At 44.7% G+C, this 15,317-nt stretch overlaps 1 protein-coding gene across 1 annotated transcript in view; it reads left to right on the top strand.

Moving 5' to 3' along the window:
• Positions 1 to 15,317, top strand: part of LOC144691873 (cilia- and flagella-associated protein 47-like) — a 647,761-nt gene that overhangs the window by 89,300 nt on the left and 543,144 nt on the right. The window contains exons 14-17 of the mRNA XM_078560450.1: positions 773 to 895; positions 4,904 to 5,035; positions 5,155 to 5,232; positions 14,581 to 14,725. Coding sequence (XP_078416576.1) covers positions 773 to 895; positions 4,904 to 5,035; positions 5,155 to 5,232; positions 14,581 to 14,725 — 478 coding nt within the window. The remainder of the gene's footprint in view (positions 1 to 772; positions 896 to 4,903; positions 5,036 to 5,154; positions 5,233 to 14,580; positions 14,726 to 15,317) is intronic.

The raw sequence follows: 15,317 nt of genomic DNA, 5'->3' as shown, positions 1-15,317 counted from the left end.
GACCCACTAAATTCTAGAAGGTCCAGCTCTGCAGAGTATTGGCAATTGCAAGTTAAAACTCAAGATGCAAACCAGGGAAGGAGAAACTGAGTAGAAAGAGGCAAAACAGTAATGAAAGAGGAAAAAAAGACAATCAGTATTCACGTGGCACTAATGACCTCAGAAATGGGAGCAGTTGACTTACTGTCCCATTAACACCCACTGATCTGCTGCTGCCTTTTTAAAAGGTCTGCTTTGGGTGGCCATAGTAATGAAAGTTAGAAGGTGCTAGGAAATGGAATGCGTTCTGGGAAGTTAATAAGGATGTGACCGAATATGACCCTGGGGAAGCTTGAAGGCTGAATGGATGGGAAGGGAGCTGCTCGATGTTAAGGCATTGTTTTTTTTTGCCAACTCCTACTGCAAAATGGAGGCTGCTGCTTTCAGCAGCTGTTTTCCACACAACTGCATAGCGTGCCATCCACCACCCCCACCTAAATGGAAAGCAGAAAAGAGAAAGACAAAGCAAGCAGAAGAGCATACAGAGAGAACCAAGATGTGTTAGGTGATAGTAAAAGTAGAAATAGGAATAGCAGCACAAAGCCAACAGGGACAGTCACGTCAGATGGTATTTTCTGACTTAAACTGTGTACAATTCCACATGAGATCCAGTGTTATATGTTCAACTTTAAAATAACTTGGAATGAACCTGTAACATGTTATAATTGTAGCATCTTTTTGTTCTTGCAATATCTAATCAAAATCACTAAATTCCTTTTAATTTGCTTTAAAGCTCGGCCATGTGAATATTCGCTTTGCTGAGAGCCGCCTGCTTTTTAAGGCTGCTCCTTGGAATTTAGTTACCATGAAGACAGCCATTCTTAAAAATTATGGACAATATCATGCTTACTTTAAGGTATGTCAGTTGCTGATTTTTAAATTTATGTTGCTGTTTCTATTTCTTTTCAATGGAATTGTATGAAGACTGAATAAATGAGAAGCATTTTAGCTCAGAGTTTGAGGAAGTATAGCTTTGAACCTTTGCAATCTTTTCTCGTACTTGGGCCCCAGCTGTTCACAATATAAATCAATGATTTGGATGTGGGGATCAAATGTACTATTTCCAAGTTCGCAGATGACACAAAGCTAGGCGGGAATGTATGTTGTGAGGAAGATGCAAAGCGACTTCAAGAGGATTTGAACAGATTTAGTGAGTGGGCAACAACATGGCAGATGGAATATAACATGGAAAAATGTGAGGTTATCCACTTTGGTAGGAGGAACGGATGTGCAGAGTATTTCTTAAATGGTAAGAGATTAGAAAGTGTAGATGTACAAAGCAACCCGGGTGCCCTTGTCAATAAGTCACTGAAAGCTAACATACAGGTGCAGCAAGCAATTAGGAAGGTTAATGGTATGTTAGCCTTTATATTGCAAGAGGATTTGAGTACAGGAGTAGCATGTCTTGTTTCAATTGTATGGAACTTGGTTAGACTGCACCTGGAGTACTCTATGCAGTTTTGGTCCCCTTACCTTAGGAAGGATATTATTGCCATAGAAGAAGTGCAAAAAAGGTTCACTAGACTTGTTCCTGGGATGGTGGGACTGTCCTATGAAAAAGGATTGGGGAAACTGGGCCTGTATTCTCTAGAGTTTTGAGGAATAAGAGATGATCTCACTGAAATCTACAAAATACATAAAGGGACGGACAGGGAAGGTGCAGGCAAAACAAAAACAGAAATACCTGGAAAAACTCAGCAGGTCTGGCAGCATCGGCGGAGAAGAACAAAGTTGACGTTTCGAGTCCTCATGACCCTTCAACAGAACTAAGTAAAAATAGGAGAGGGGTGAAATATAAGAGGGTTTAAGGTGGGGGGGTGGGGGGAGAAGTGGTGGGGTGGGGGAGGTGGTTGTAGGGATAAGCAAGCAGTGATAGGAGCAGATAACCAAAAGATGTCACAGACAAAAGAACAAAGAGGTGTTGAAGGTGGTGATACTATCTAAAAGTATGTGCTAATTAAGAATGGATAGCAGAACACGCAAGGTACAGATAGCTCTAGTGGGGGTGGGGTGAAATAAGACTAAAAGGGCATAAAAGGTATAGATTTAAAAATAATGGAAATAGGTGGGAAAAGAAAAATCTGTATAAGTTATTGGAAAAAACAAAAGGGAGGGGGAAGAAATGGAAAGGGGGTGGGGATGGAGGAGGGAGTTCAAGATCTAAAGTTGTTGAACTCAATATTCAGTCTGGAAGGCTGTAAAGTGCCTAGTCGGAAGATGAGGTGCTGTTCCTCCAGTTTGCGTTGAGCTTCACTGGAACAATGCAGCAAGCCAAGGACAGACATGTGGGCAAGAGAGCAGGGTGGAGTGTTAAAATGGCAAGCGACAGGGAGGTCTGGGTCATTCTTGCGGACACACTGAAGGTGTTCTGCAAAATGGTCGCCCAGTCTGCATTTGGTCTCTCCAATGTAGAGGAAACCGCATTGGGAGCAACGAATGCAGTAGACTAAGTTGGGGGAAATGCAAGTGAAATGCTGCTTCACTTGAAAGGAGTGTTTGGGCCCTTGGATGATGAGGAGAGAGGAAGTGAAGGGGCAGGTGTTGCATATTTTGCGTATGCATGGGGAGGTGCCATAGGTGGGCGTTGAGGAGTAGGGGGTGATGGAGGAGTGGACCAGGGTGTCACGGAGGGAACGATCCCTACGGAATACCGCCAGGGGGGGTGAAGGGAAGATGTGTTTGGTGGTGGCATCATGCTGGAGTTGGCGGAAATGGCGGAGGATGATCCTTTGAATGCGGAGGCTGGTGGGGTGATAAGTGAGGACAAGGGACCCTATCATGTTTCTTGGAGGGAGGAGAAGGCGCGAGGGCGGATGTGCGGGAGATGGGCCGAACACGGTTGAGAGCCCTGTCAACGACTGTGGGAGGAAAATCTCGGTTAAGGAAGAAGGAGGACATGTCAGAGGAACTGTTTTTGAAGGTAGCATCATCAGAACAGATGCGACAGAGGCGAAGGAACTGAGAGAATGGGATGGAGTCCTTACAGGAAGCGGGATGTGAGGAGCTGTAGTCGAGGTAGCTGTGGAAGTCGGTAGGCTTGTAATGGATATTGGTGGACAGTCTATCACCAGAAATTGAGACAGAGAGGTCAAGGAAGGGAAGGGAAATGTCAGAGATTGACCATGTGAAAATGATGGAGGGGTGGAGATTGGAAGCAAAATTAATAGATTTTTCCAGGTCTTGACGAGAGCATGAAGCAGCACCGAAGTAATCATCGATGTACCGGAGAAAGAGTTGTGGGAGGGGGCCGGAGTAGGACTGGAACAAGGAATGTTCCACATACCCCATAAAGAGACAGGCATAGCTGGGGCCCATGCGGGTACCCATAGCCACACCTTTTATTTGGAGGAAGTGAGAGGAGTTAAAGGAGAAATTGTTCAGTGTGAGAACAAGTTCAGCCAGACGGAGGAGAGTAATGGTGGATGGGGATTGTTCGGGCCTCTGTTCGAGGAAGAAACTGAGAGCCCTCAGACCATCCTGGTGGGGGATGGAGGTGTAGAGGGATTGGACATCCATGGTGAAGAGGAGGCGGTTGGGGCCAGGGAACTGGAAATTGTTGATGTGACGTAAGGCGTCAGAGGAATCACGGATGTAGGTGGGAAGGGACTGGACAAGGGGAGAGAGAAGGGAGTCAAGATAACGAGAAATGAGTTCCATGGGGCAGGAACAGGCTCACACGATCGGTCTGCTGGGACAGTCCTGTTTGTGGATTTTGGGAAGGAAGTAGAAGCGGGCCGTCCGAGGTTGGGCGACTATCAGGTTGGAAGCTGTGAGAGGAAGATCTCCAGAGGAGATGAGGTCAGTGACAGTCCTGGAAACAATGGCTTGATGTTCAATGATGGGGTCATGGTCCAGGGAGAGGTAGGAGGAAGTGTCTGCGAGTTGATGCTCAGCCTCCGTGAGGTAGAGGTCAGTGCGCCAGACAACAACAACTTTAGATCTTGAACTCCCTCCTCCATCCCCACCCCCTTTCCGTTTCTTCCCCCTCCCTTTTGTTTTTTCCAATAATTTATATAGATTTTTCTTTTCCCACCTATTTCCATTATTTTTAAATCTATACCTTTTATGCCCTTTTAGTCTTATTTCACCCTACCCCCATTAGAGCTATCTGTACCTTGCGTGTCCTGCTATCCATTCTTAATTAGCACATTCTTTTAGATAATATCATCACCTTCAACACCTCTTAGTTCTTTTGTCTGTGACATCTTTTGGTTATCTGCTCCCATCATTGCTTACTTGTCCCTACAACCCCCCCCCCACCACTTCTCCCCCCACCCCCCACCTTAAACCAGCTTATATTTCACCCCTCTCCTATTTTTACTTAGTTCTGTTGAAGGGTCATGAGGACTCGAAACGTCAACTTTGTTCTTCTCCGCCGATGCTGCCAGACCTGCTGAGTTTTTCCAGGCATTTCTGTTTTTGTTCTGGATTCCCTGCATCCGCAGTTTTTTGTTTTTATCTCGTAGGTGCAGGCAAGATGTTTCCCCTGGTTGGGGAGTCTAGAATTTAGACAATTTCAAAATAAGGGGAAAGCCACTTCGGACAGAGATGAGAAGAAATTTATTTTACTCAGAGGGTTGTGAAGCTTTGGAAGTCTCTACCCTAGAGGGCTGTGGAAGCTGAGTCATTGAGTATGTTTAAAGCTAAGATTGACCGATTTCTAAATACCAGTATAGGGATAGTGTTGGAGGAAGGCATTGAAGTGGATGATCAGCCATGATTGTATTGAATGGTGGAGCAGGCTTGATGTTCTGAATGGCCTTCTCATATGCTCCTATGCTTTCTTGGCAAAAAGATCAATTCATATTCCAATTTTCATCCGTCAATGCAACTTGCATTTACTTGTCTTCTTTCTGCTTGAAAGGTCAAAAATGTGCATCCTGTGCCTGGAATGACTGTAATTCCTGCTTATGGGATAGTACCTGTTGGGGGTCATGTGCGTTTCAAAATTTTCTTCCACCCAACTACAGTGTTCAAATTTGATACCAGAATAAAGGTAAGTGAAAAACAAATGCTTTTAGCAAAATTACTAAACATCTTTCTGTTATGAAGGAAAAATATAAAAGAGGCTGAGATTTAGCATTTTCTAATTAAACATTTATGATATTTTCTCAGCTCGACATTCGTAATTCAAACCTATTGAAACTACGGGTGGGTGGATCAGTGATACAACCAGTGGCTGAAATTGATGTGGTTAGTATTTCATTGGCATTCTTTTACTTTGAATCTTAAGTTGTTTTGATTTCATGTTCCTGCTCCTTGAGCACACAATGATAAAATTTTACTGGGCCTTTGGTTCTGTGGCCTCCAACAGTCCCTTTAAGGATCACTGGTTAGGCCACTCAACGCCTGACACAAAAAGGTGGAGCATGCATGGTGCAATCTCCACTATTTTTACTAAAACTTTGTAGTTGAGTCAGAGGGCGGAATCGTCTGGTCCTGTTGGCGGCGGGCATCATAGTGGGCAGGGGGGGTGACAATATGGCAGGAAGGCCAAAAATCGGTTTCACGCCGTTATGAAACCAGTTAGTGATCATCCGGTCCACCTGTCAATGGTGGGCCGTGTTTCCCACCGCCGCACGTCAGGAACCTAATTTCAATACTTCAGCATCTCAATATACGCCCTACTCTCTGGAATCATCCACCCACGCTGGATCATCCGGGCAAGCAGACGTGTTTCACAACTGTACATATGCGAAGTGCGCCTGGTCAGCTGAACTTTGGGGGGAACTCTGAGGTGAGTGCACACAATTTTGCGCAGTGTTCGTGAGCCCATAGGACATCAGGGAAGAGGTGCCGCATATTTCGGTGGGTTGTGGGGAGAAACAGGCAAGTCGCTTTTTCCCGACTGGCTTTCATCGTGGTGCTGGGGCAAGGTCTCCAGTGCAGCACAGACTGAAGAAAGTACAACAAGCACATACCGGGGAGGGGGGTTGGGAGGGAGGGTGGGGGAAAGTGGGGGTGAGGAAAGAGGCCACGCGCTTGGAGAAGCTTGGCAAAAGTGAACATTCTTCTGCAGCTGCAGCTCCATTGACATGCTTGGAGTCAGGCTTCTGAAACTTTTCTGCCCAGTCAAGCAACACAAAAGCATAAAAGCGCCACCAAATGCTCCAGAACTTTTCACCCCTCGGGCGCAGACTGCAAATTAATGTGCATTTTAGCGAGCAGGAGAGCAATTGGCCAGCTGGGCAAGCTGTAGAATCCCCTTGCAAAAGCTGGCCATGGTGCAGTCACTGGCGGAGGCGCTCACAGTCCCTTGCTATGTCTTTATTAACGTGTGGACCAATATCGATCATGCTTCAAACTAACAGCACAGCCTTGCAGTGCGGGTTAGAATATCTGCGCCTGAGCTGAGAGCACAGCATGCAGTTCAATGGCCGAAGCTTCCGCCAGTTGGTCAAGTGAAGAGGGGTGGAGGTGGCTGGGGTTTTGGACAGCCACAAAGTGCACTACACACTGGCCATCCAAGTGGTGGGCAGCACTCTCTGGCATGTGTGAAGGGTTGTTCAGACTTAACTAAGAGAGGTTCTTAGGACACCCATTCATCTCTTTGATTCTTCAGGAGGAGAACATCAGGATCATGGAGCTTGGTGATTTAGCGGAATGCCTCATGGCTTACAAGGAGTAGAGAAGAAGAAGAATGTGGCGGAAGTGCCTGGCTCGGCAAAGGGAGGAGCAGGGCCTGCTGCGCATGCAGATGAAGATCCACAGAGAGCTGTTGCCCATAGGCGCCTCGCTAGACCCAGGGTCTGTGGACGGCGCTTTGTCATTCCTGCAGATGACTGAGAACCAGTGTTGCTGAAGACTGCACAAGTCTAGGCAACTGGTGGGTCACATATGCCACCTACTGCAGGATTTGATGCCATGGGGACATGGAGGGCATCCACTGCCAGTGGCCGTGAAAGTGACCACAGCGCTCAATTTTTACGCCAGTGGCTCCTTCCAGGGCTCCACAGGTGATTTGTGCGGGATCACACAAGCCTCCATGCATAAGTGTATCCAGGAGGTCATGGATGGCATCTTCGCAAAGGCACAGAACTTTGTGCATTTCAACTGGGACCAGGAAAGCCAGGAAGCAAGAACGCTGGGATTTACGCAGATCTCTGGTTTTCCACAGGTGCAGGGTGCCATCGACTGCACTCACATGGCGCTTAGATTTCCATGGCAACAAGCAGTCAACTACGTCAGCTGCAAGGGCTTCCACTTGCTAAGTGTTCAACTGGTGTGTGACCACTACAAATGCATCCTACAGGTCTATGCACAATTCCCAGGGAGCAACAATGACTCCTGCATCCTTAGCAGGTCTCAGATCCCCGACATCCTCCAGGGTCCACAGAGCCTGCAGGGCTGGCTCCTCTGGAATAAGACGACATGGCTGATGATGCCCAGGCGGCGGCCTCAGACTGCAGCCTCAGACTGCAGCATAGTGACGGTATAATTAGGCTCACGCTGCGATTGGACTTTGGTGGAGCAAACGAAAGGCATTTTGTAAATTAGGTTCCAGTGCCTTGACAGGTCCTGTAGAGCACTGCAAGTAAGTCGTAGCTTGCTGAAGGCTACACAACCTGGCACTGCAACGGAGGGGGAGGACCTGGCTGAGGAGGAGATGGAAGAGCCGTACGTAACCTGATGAGGAGGACATTGAAGGGGATACCTGTGATGAGGCCATCGCGCTGGCCAGACAAAGTAGGCATGTTCATAGCCCCAAGATTCATGGAGGATGATGATGAGATGCAATGAGAATAGTCTTGATATTCTCTTCTTGCATCTGTTAACGTTTGACTCTTGCGTGGCTGATGACAGCATGCATTCCCTCACTGCTCAGGCTCCTGTCATGGAGACGCAGCTGAGGCCCTCATAGTCGCAAGATTCCAGGAGGATGATGACAACATGCAGTGAGGACACTTCATAGATCTTCACATAGCCTCTGTGAATGTCTGACTCCTGTCTGGCTGAGGTCAGCTCATTTGTGCAGTGATCAGGGTCATATCATAGAGGCACAGCTGTGAAACATTAAATGCACCTGATCCTTTGGCAGCCTTCAGCACCTGTCCCCTTCACGGGCACACTGTCACTGGTCACAGATGCTGAAGAGATGGGGGATCATCCCCACCTCAAAGGTGCTGAGAGCACACAGAGACAACGAAGGGACTCTGATGCCTGCCCACGACATTCTGGCAACAATGACAAACAGCATCGAGGTGCAGGCATCACTGATGTGTCCAGTAGTCGTGAAGCCGGACCATCACTTTGGTCTAAAGGTTGCACACTGAGATATGACCGAGCCCAGAACTTCGTCATCTGAACCGGACTCAGCAGATTTCTGGCCTCCAGCCTCGAGTGCCAGAAACCTGAGAAGTCCCTGCCGCTGCCTGCTGTGGATCAGACAGTGTGATGTGCTCACCAGAGTGTGACCCCAAGGACCTGACCACCCCCGACTCAACTGACCCCTCCTCCATAATAACAACACGAGTCGTCCACCCGCCCCCGCAGGCCCGACCACCCTTCCCCCATCATCCCGGCCCCTCCCCCCCACCTGACCCGACATCCACATACCCCCTCCTGACACTTGAACACCACTCCCCACTGATGTCTGATCCCCCCCTATGCGGGCACTCCATAAACCCTCGATATCTGAATGCTCCCAACCTGATGTCCGAACCCCCTGCACCCCCCCGATGTCTGATCCTCCCCACCCTCGATGTCCAACAACTCCCAAGCCCCTGGCTGTTTGAGTCCTCCAACCCCCAAATCCCATCTCACCTCTGATTTCTCCCCCCCACCTCCAAATCCTATCCACTTACCTTAGGCATTTACCTTCTCCCCAGCCTGTCAATTTCAATTAGTCCTTTAAACTTACCTGGTTTACGGCAGCGAGTGCAGTAAAAAAAGGGGGCGTGTCCTTCAATCCAATGGAGGTGGACTGTGATGTTGGTCTTTGGAGACAGCTGCGCTGCCTAGATCTCACCCGGCCTGAGTCGGAAAGTCGGGCGAAACAGGCATGAATAAATTTAGAGTAAGTGATTGGGCACAGAGTGGGAATCTGATGTTGATTGCTACTCCGAGGAAGTTTTGGCCCATAATAACAGCACTTGGGAAATGTCAACAAAGATCTCTGTTGAAATAGTGGAACAGGCGATGTTTTATTGTAAGCTATACCAGATGGCTTGTCAATCAAAGCAGTCCAGCACGTAGTATTTTTTAACTATGCCTGACAGCTTAAGCCTGTTGTTTTCCCCAAGTCTAAAGAGCAGTGAATTTAAAAAACTTCAGATTATAATACTTAAAAGGATCTATCTCCCCTTGAGAACTGTTACATTTATCCATCAATTCATGTCTCCCACATTATGGGTTAAGTTCCTTGGAATAGCCAAAATGGGGTCTGTTTAAATTCGGCACCAAGTTTAAATCGCCTTGCTGTTCTGTGTTTCCCTCCTGTGTGATTCATGCCCTTCCCCCTTCCCCCACTGGCAAAAGCTGGATCTACTGGGAATGAGGACAGGACTTACGCATCTAGGTTCTGCCTGCCATTTTTAAAGATCCAGGAAGTGACCCCAACTCAGTGAAAATCCGACCTATCGAGTTATTTACAGCACAAAAGGAGGCCATACAGCCCATCAAGTCTATCCTGGCTCCCCGTGGAGCAATCCAGTCAGTCCCACCGCCCCTCTCTTTCCCCATAGCCGTGCAAGTGCCTATCCAATTTCCTTTTGAAATCATTGATTGTTTCCACTTCCACCACTCTCATGGGCAGCGAATTCCACATCATTATCACTCACTGTGTAATAAAGTTCTTTCTTACATTCCCCCTGCGTTTCTTGCCAAAGAACTTAAATCTGTGTCCCCTAGTCCTTGTGCCATCAGCTAATGGGAATATTTTTTTCCTTGTCTAAGTCTGTCAGAACCTTGTACACCTCTATCAAATCTCCCTTCAATCTCTTTTGCTCCAAGGAGGACAACACCAGCTTTTTCAACCTACCCTTTTAATTAAAATCCACCATCCCTGGAACCTTTCTGGTAAATCTTCTCTGCACTCTTTCAAGGAGCAGCACATTCTTCCTAAGGTGTGATGACCAATACTGGCGCAATACCTAGTTGGGGCCTAACAAGAATTTAAAAAGGTTCAGGGCTTCTTCCCTGCTTTTGGACTCAATATCTCTATTTATGAAGCCCAAGATCCCATATGCTTTACTAACTGCTCTCACTATGTCCTACCACCTTCAAAGATTGATGCACATCTCCCTGAGATCCTTTTGTCCCTTCACACTCTTTAGAACTATTATTAAGTCTATCTTGCCTCTACCTGTCCCTTCTGCCAAAATGGATCACCTCACATTTCTCTGTATTAAATTCCATCTGCCACTTGTCTGCCCATTCTGCTAGCCTATCCATGTCTTCTTGCAGGCAATTTGTCTCATCCTCGTTTTTTGCCACTCCTCCAAGTTTGGTATCATCAGCAAGTTTTTAAATTTTATTCTGTATTCCAAGATCCAATTCATATACATATAACAAAAACAGCACTGGTCCTAGCACTGACCCTTGGGAACACTACTGTCTACCAGTCTCCAGTCTCAGATATAACCATATACCATGACTCATTGTTTTCTAAGTCAATTTTTTATCCAAGCTGGCACTGACCACCTATTTCATGAGCCTCAGTTTTGTTAACCAGACTCCTGTGTGGCACCTTGTCAAATACTTTCTTCGGATCCATACTGATAACTTGCACTGCATTGCCTTCATCTATCTTTTCCGTTTCTTAATCAAAACATGCAATTAGATTTGACAACTGAGGTCCTACAGCTGGTGTAAACCCATGTTTATATATTTAAGCAGCCATACACCTGTTTCAGTTGGGCAGGTTGCTTACCCATTTACATCTATGCCTGAAAGTTACATCAATTAGGCATTGGGATTCAACGGGTTGCAAAATACACCCCCCGACACTGCCCCCCCCCCCCCCCCCCCCCACTCCAATTTTCAACTGCAGGTCACCCACTTACAGGTGAGAACTCATCCAAAACTTTGCTGCCTGAGTCCTAACTTTCACCAAGTCCTACTAGCCCATCACCCTGTACTTGTTCATCAACATAGTTCCAGGTCCGGCAGTTTTCAAGTTGTTATATTTGTTTTCAGCCACTGATTGAGGAGGCAACTTCCTTTTAATTAAATATTGTCTATGGTGAAATAAGGTCCTGTAAAATGCTAAACTTCTCCTTATGTTGCTAGGAGGAGCAGGAGTGCTCCAATAGGCTTCCCAAGGAAAGTCTGCATCTCTACTGTCCCTTACTCTCACATTCCCAACAAAAAATCCATGTCAAATATGGTTCCCATTGATGCCCTACAAAGCACTTACCTAGTTCAGGAAACAACTCACCTCGTCCCTAGAACCAGCCTCTAAGCCACTCTATTTTAATGGTTTAACAGCCACTTCCGGATGACTTGAAGGTCCTACTAGTCCCTACCAAATCAATGCACCTTTAAAGCATGGCCTCTTCTGCATTCTCCCTACTTTTGCCCGACTGGTTATGTGGGGCACATTAAGCTGTCTAGGTCCCATGTTGTGGATTTCTTTCCTTAAATCCTTCTACCTTTCCAACTCCCTGTTATCACTAAGAACCCTTCTTCAGGTCCATCTCTTTAACCTAGTTTGTATAGACTCTTGCCTCTTCTCTTCTTCTATCAGTATTATGCAGAACATTGGAATGCCACTGGGAAGACTGCTTTTCCTTCTGAACAAGTAGGGTAGATGGAGGTCAGAGCAATTTGAAGTGCATCGAGACTTCAATTAAGTATAATGCAGATCTTAAGAAAAATTATCCAAAAATTGTGAAGGAAATTGTTATCCTCCTTAGCCAATGGATGTTGAGGCCAGAGCACAACCAAAGCATTTGAGAACATTTGGCAAGGAAATAAGAGGGCATCAGAAAGAGAATCCCAAACAAGATGAAGCAACCAAAACAGAGAGTGAGAGACAAGCAGAGACACAGCTTTGAGAAGAAAAAGACGCCGTGTGAGAAAAATGATTCATTCCAACATATATGGTAAATGCACCAGCCTGTACCTTCTGTTGATGACCCTGTCGAAGTTTGCAGGGTCAGGGAAAAGGCCACAGGAAGAAGGCATTTGGTGATTATGGGGTGCATCTTTGGTACTCCACCTCTGATTAAAAAGGCTAGAAATGAAGGCTGAAGTTTGCAAGGCTCGGATGAAGAAGGTGTTGCGTACCCCCAATCCAGGAAGGGTGAAGAAGCTATCCATGGCCTCACAGCTGATTCCCCACATCTGTTCATGTTGGTGAGATAGCCCTATTGGTGAGACCATGTGTGCCTGCATCCCAACTAGGCTGAGGTGCAAAAGCTCTTAACTGAAGGGGATAAGTTTTCAATTTCAGCCCAGAACGATTGTAAAGTTGATGAAGGAGCTATACTACCTGTCCAAAATCGATTGTCAGGATGTCCAAACTGTCTTCAGGTTGAGACCTTATTTGAATGCAGCTGGGGCACAGGTGGCCTGTATATTTTTACGTGTTCATGGGATGTGGGTATTGCTGGCAAACCCAACTTTTATTGCCCATCCCTAATCACCCTTGAGAAGGTGCTAATGAACTGTCTTCTTGAACACATAGGAAATGGTAAATGTGAACACAATGAAAGGATGTACATTAACAAAGATACAATGAGTGATTGCTCACTGAAAATTTTATAGCCGATATGTTATCAGCAAAGCCAATCAAATACTGTGATGTATCCTAGGAACATCACACTAGTTAAAAGAATTTACTCTGGCCTCATACATGCATTGAAATTATTTAGAATGATTGGGATTGCAATAATACTCTGATATTAGTAATAAATATTTTGATACTTTTGTATGAAATTCCTTTGTCTATTATGCTAACAAATGTGTTAGATCTTTTTAAGTTCATAGATTTACAGTTTTATTAAAGCTCAGTGTAGATTTAGCCCCAATGTATGCAGTCCTGGGCTTCCTAACTTCAATATTATATTGATGTGTTGTAGAGAGTTAGGGAGGAATGTTAATGGTGATTCTTAGGGCCTTGGAATTATGAATTTTGAAAGGGGAAATGCAGAGCTGAATCTGTTTTATTTGAGAATACTGAAGCTGGCACATGATCCCAATATTTAAAATGCTAAGAGGCATTGATGATTTAAATATAGATGTAGGTGACGTAGATGAGAATAGGTTTGTAACAAACATATAGAGCACAGGGGTTCACAAATTACAAGCCTTGGGCAAAACGAAAAGTTAGATGCATTTGCTTTCTTTGCAGAATAGTGGAACAGATGCACTAGAAGAATTGTTGAGGTTGAGGTGACAGTTGGATAAATATCAGGTCGACAATGGGTTTGGTATAAACTGAGATGCCCAAATGCTGCATGAGATACAATAAGATTGGTGAATTCCATGGTCGGCTAAACCGAAGATAAGCTAATGATAAAAAAGACTCTACAGTATTGGCTCAATGGCGTTTTCTTTTTCAATACTTTGTTCTTATTAACCTGTCTTCCTAAATATATTCAACAGGCCTGTTCTAAACAATTGCTTCCTTGTGGTAGAGTTATACTGCCACTTTCCCATCAATGCAGTACTTTTGTGTGCTCATCAGCAAAAAAATTGCAAGTATAACTCAAAATACTTCTAAGCGCACTAAATCCCTGAGGTATGACACCCACTAAAGAAGCTTGTTTTACATTGGTTTGATATTGCACAGAATTCAAGATAACTACAATCCTGATGTGTTTATACTGGAACTTTAATTTTGCTGTGAGACAATTTGTGGTATTAATCCAGAATTAAGGCCTGAACTGTCATGAGGGTCTGTTTCACCTCCTAGGAATTTCTTAATCCTACCTGGAGTTGATGCAGATGTTTAGAATTCAGGCACCACTGCCTGCACTCTCTAATAATTTAAATTTTAATTACTGCGTGAAGAATTGGTATATGCAAATAGCCATGTTTGCAGAGCTCTTTTTCTGTGTCGAAGAATTGCAGTTACAAACCGGTAGAATGAATGATTGATTGCCTGGTTGGACTAAGTGAAGCAATGATGCTTCAAAACATTAGTTAGTGTATACATGCAGCTCTTGGGTTAGTGGATGTTTCAATTATCATTTTAAAAAAGAAATAATTTCATCAGTCAATCTTTCTCATAATTTAATAGAACAAAATATTTGCCAAAATGTGCCAAGGTGACAAAAGTGCTAAATAGTATAAGGTTTTATAGAGACAAATATGGCAATCAAACATGAGGAAATCTTATTTTGCCATTAAAAAGCATTGACCCACTGGCAATATTCTTCCTGATGCTGGACAAAAATTTGATGCAGCTGTTTTCTATGAATTCTTGTATTACTTTCTAGTTATAATTTTTATTCCAAATGCTACTATATTCCATAAAGTTTAAGAAAAATGTGATACACTACTCTCAAAAACTTTGTTCAGTAGGATGTTTCAGTTTTTTTCTGATATGTCTCATTTAATTAACATTATTTTAATGTAACTCTTTTTTATCGACAGAAATGTTTTGTGTTCCATGGTGTTTACTGTGGTTCTACTTTCACGATTCCATTCACTTTACTGAATCTAACCGAATCACAAATCAAGCTTGAGTTTGACCTCTCTAAGTACAAAGATTTCGCACTGAAGTTTGAAGCCTCTGCAGGTATATTTAACCAAACTCGGATTGTGGAGTTATTCATTTTTTTTTAATCAATGACATTGATTTAAACTGTTAAGAGAGCCCAGAGGTTCTGTGGATTTTCTTCTGGGTTCCGGAAAGATTGGTAGAACCTTTTAGAAAAGTGACCGTTTAAGATACTGAGCATTTTTAATCCATTTACACCAATTCTGTGGGGGTTTTTGCCAATCTCCCATCAACATGATGGTAGAATTCAGAAATAATCCCAAATAATTTTTTTGCTACAATGTGATGACTTTGAAGAAACACGAGGGAAAAAAAATATTGTTTTGAGCAACAATATTTAATGATAAAAACAAAAAACTACTGCGGATGCTGGAAATCCAAAACAAAACAAAAACAGAATTACCTGGAAAAACTCAGCAGGTCTGGCAGCATTGGCGGAGAAGTAAAGAGTTGACGTTTCGAGTCCTCACGACCCTTTAACACTCCACCCTGTTCTCATGCCCACATGTCTGTCCTTGGGTTGCTGCATTGTTCTAGTGAAGCCCAACGCAAACTGGAGGAACAGCACCTCATCTTCCGACTAGGCACTTTACAGCCTTCCGGACTGAAT

Source organism: Cetorhinus maximus, chromosome 16 (genome assembly GCF_964194155.1).
Source record: "Cetorhinus maximus chromosome 16, sCetMax3.hap1.1, whole genome shotgun sequence".
Classification (NCBI taxonomy): domain Eukaryota; kingdom Metazoa; phylum Chordata; class Chondrichthyes; order Lamniformes; family Cetorhinidae; genus Cetorhinus; species Cetorhinus maximus.
This window is presented reverse-complemented; position numbering and strand designations above follow the sequence as displayed.